This window comes from Salvelinus sp. IW2-2015, unplaced genomic scaffold, assembly GCF_002910315.2.
Source record: "Salvelinus sp. IW2-2015 unplaced genomic scaffold, ASM291031v2 Un_scaffold6812, whole genome shotgun sequence".
Classification (NCBI taxonomy): Eukaryota; Metazoa; Chordata; class Actinopteri; order Salmoniformes; family Salmonidae; genus Salvelinus; species Salvelinus sp. IW2-2015.
The window spans coordinates 10,469-13,394 of record NW_019948073.1 but is presented as its reverse complement, the minus strand read 5'-3'; the positions used below and the strand labels follow the sequence as shown (position 1 = coordinate 13,394).

General features: G+C 43.8%; 1 protein-coding gene across 1 annotated transcript in view; it reads left to right on the top strand.

Moving 5' to 3' along the window:
• The first annotated feature begins 250 nt into the window (after positions 1 to 250).
• The window catches only part of LOC112079059 (phospholipid-transporting ATPase IH-like), a 4,959-nt gene continuing 2,283 nt past the window's right edge, over positions 251 to 2,926 (top strand). The window contains exons 1-3 of the mRNA XM_070442217.1: positions 251 to 295; positions 1,657 to 1,789; positions 1,885 to 1,988. Coding sequence (XP_070298318.1) covers positions 251 to 295; positions 1,657 to 1,789; positions 1,885 to 1,988 — 282 coding nt within the window. The remainder of the gene's footprint in view (positions 296 to 1,656; positions 1,790 to 1,884; positions 1,989 to 2,926) is intronic.

Genomic DNA, 2,926 nt, shown 5'->3' with positions numbered 1-2,926 from the left:
AAAACAAAAATCCAGAAAATCACATTGTATGATTTTTAAATAATTATTTTGCATTTTATTGCATGACATAAGTATTTGATCACCTACCAACCAGTAAGAATTCCGGCTCTCACAGACCTGTTGTTTTTCTTTAAGAAGCCCTCCTGTTCTCCACTCATTACCTGTATTAACTGCACCTGTTTGAACTCGTTACCTGTATAAAAGACACCTGTCCACACACTCAAGCAAACAGATTTCCAACCTCTCCACAATGGCCAAGACCAGAGAGCTGTGTAAGGACATCAGGGATAAAATTGTAGACCTGCACAAGGCTGGATGGCTACAGGACAATAGGCAAGCAGCTTGGTGAGAAGGAAACAACTGTTGGCGCAATTATTAGAAAATGGAAGAAGTTCAAGTGACGGTCAATCACCCTCGGTCTGGGGCTCCATGCAAGATTTCACCTCGTGGGGCATCAATGATCATGAGGAAGGTGAGGGATCAGCCCAGAACTACACGGCAGGAACCTGGTCAATGACCTGAAGAGAGCTGGACCACAGTCTCAAAGAAAACCATTAGTAACACACTACGCCGTCATGGATTAAAATCCTGCAGCGCACGCAAGGTCCCCTGCTTAAGCCAGTGCATGTCCAGGCCCGTCTGAAGTTTGCCAATGACCATCTGGATGATCCAGAGGAGGAATGGGAGAAGGTCATGTGGTCTGATGAGACAAAAAAGAGCTTTTTGGTCTAAACTCCCCTCGCCGTGTTGGAGGAAGAAGAAGTATGAGTACAACCCCAAGAACACCATCCCAACCGTGAAGCATGGAGGTGGAAACATCATTCTTTGGGATGCTTTTCTGCAAAGGGACAGGACGACTGCACCGTATTGAAGGTAGGAGGATGGGCCATGTATCGCGAGATCTTGAACCAACAACCTCCTTCCCTCAGTAAGAGAATTGAAGATGGGTCGTGGCTGGGTCTTCCAGCATGACAACGACCCGAAACACACAGCCAGGGCAACTAAGGAGTGGCTCCGTAAGAAGCATCTCAAGGTCCTGGAGTGGCCTAGCCAGTCTCCAGACCTGACCCAATAGAAAATCTTTGGAGGGAGCCGAAAGTCCGTATTGCCCAGCGACAGCCCCGAAACCTGAAGGATCTGGAGAAGGTCTGTATGAGGAGTGGGCCAAAATCCCTGCTGCAGTGTGTGCAAACTGGTCAAGAACTACAGGAAACGTATGATCTCTGTAATGCAAACTAAGTTTCTGTACCAAATATTAGTTCTGCTTTCTGAGTATCAAATACTTATGTCATGCAATAAAATGCAAATTTAATTACTTAAAAATCATACAATGTGATTTTCTGGATTTTTGTTTTAGATTCCGTCTCTCACAGTTGAAGTGTACCTATGATAAAAATGACAGACCTCTACATGCTTTGTAAGTAGAAAACGCTGTGTCTTCTCACAGGGCTTTCACACTCTTCTATGTGTCTTCTCACAGGGCTGCCACACTCTTGGCAGTGTTGTCTTACTAAAGTTAAGTTGTCTTATTGCAACATTTTAAACACACCACCTAATGGAAGAAAGGGAGGGACAGAGAAGGATAATTCCTCTTTACAAAGGCCTGTTGTGTTTTTGCTTGTCTCTGGCCACTCGTGTTGCTGTGTACATTGTTAGAATGTGCTGTGTATTTTGTCTGATCCTAAACGAGACGTCTACTCTGGTGTGTGTTCCAGGTTTGAGCTGCTACACGTGCTGAACTTTGACTCTGTCAGGAGGAGAATGAGCGTCATTGTCAAGTCTAGTGCAGGTAACACACATACAAACACACACACATAGACATGATCTATCTCTACATGATCTTTCTGTCACTCACACTCTCTTAACTAACTCTATTGTCCCCAGGGGAGTACCTGTTGTTCTGTAAGGGGGCTGACTCCTCCATCTTCCCCAGGGTGGTGTCAGGGAAGGTGGGGCAGGTGAGGGCGCGGGTGGAGCAGAACGCTCTGGTAAGCCTACACATACACACAAACACGCAGCATATCTTTTACTATCCTTTTGGGTACCTTAAATTGATTTCCATTCAAAATCATTTCTTCCTTATTTTCCTAGCCCTAACCTTACCCTTTACCCTAACCCTAACTGTAACCCTTAACCTTTTAGGCTTAACCACTAAACCTAAAATAGCCTTTGTCCTCGTGAGGACTTTTGGGTATTTCCGGTACCCACGAGGATAGTAATTATTTTTTATTTTTTTATTGTCACATACACCGGATAGGTGCAGTGAAATGTGTTGTTTTATAGGGTCAGGCATAGTAGTACAGCGACCCTGGAGAAAATCAGGATTAAGTTCCTCGCGCAAGGGCACATCAACAGATGTTTACCTTGTCGGCTCGGGTATTCGAACACGCGCACACACGTTGTATATACAGTATTACCTCTGCCTTTATACCTACACCAATTCCCTAAACACACTCCTTAACCCAATACTCTTACTCCTTATATGCCTGTATCATAACTAAAACTCTAAATATATACAGTGCGTTGGGAAAGTATTCAGACCAATAGACTTTTACCACAGTTTGTTACGTTACAGACTTGTTCTAAAATTGATTAAATAAAAACATTTCCTCAGAAATCTACACACACAACCCCATAATGACAAAGCGAAAACAGGTTTTTACATAAGTATTCAGACCCTTTGCTATGAGACTCGAAATTGAGCTCAGGTGCATCCTGTTTCCATTGATCATCCTTGAGATGTTTCTACAACTTGATTGGAGACCACCTGTGGTAAATTCAATTGATTGGACATGATTTGGAAAGGCACACCTGTCTATATAAGGTCCCACAGTTGACAGTGCATGTCAGAGGAAAAACCAAGCCATGAGGTCAAAGGAATTGTCCGTAGAGGTCAGAGAACCTTGATGAAAACCTGCTCCAGAGC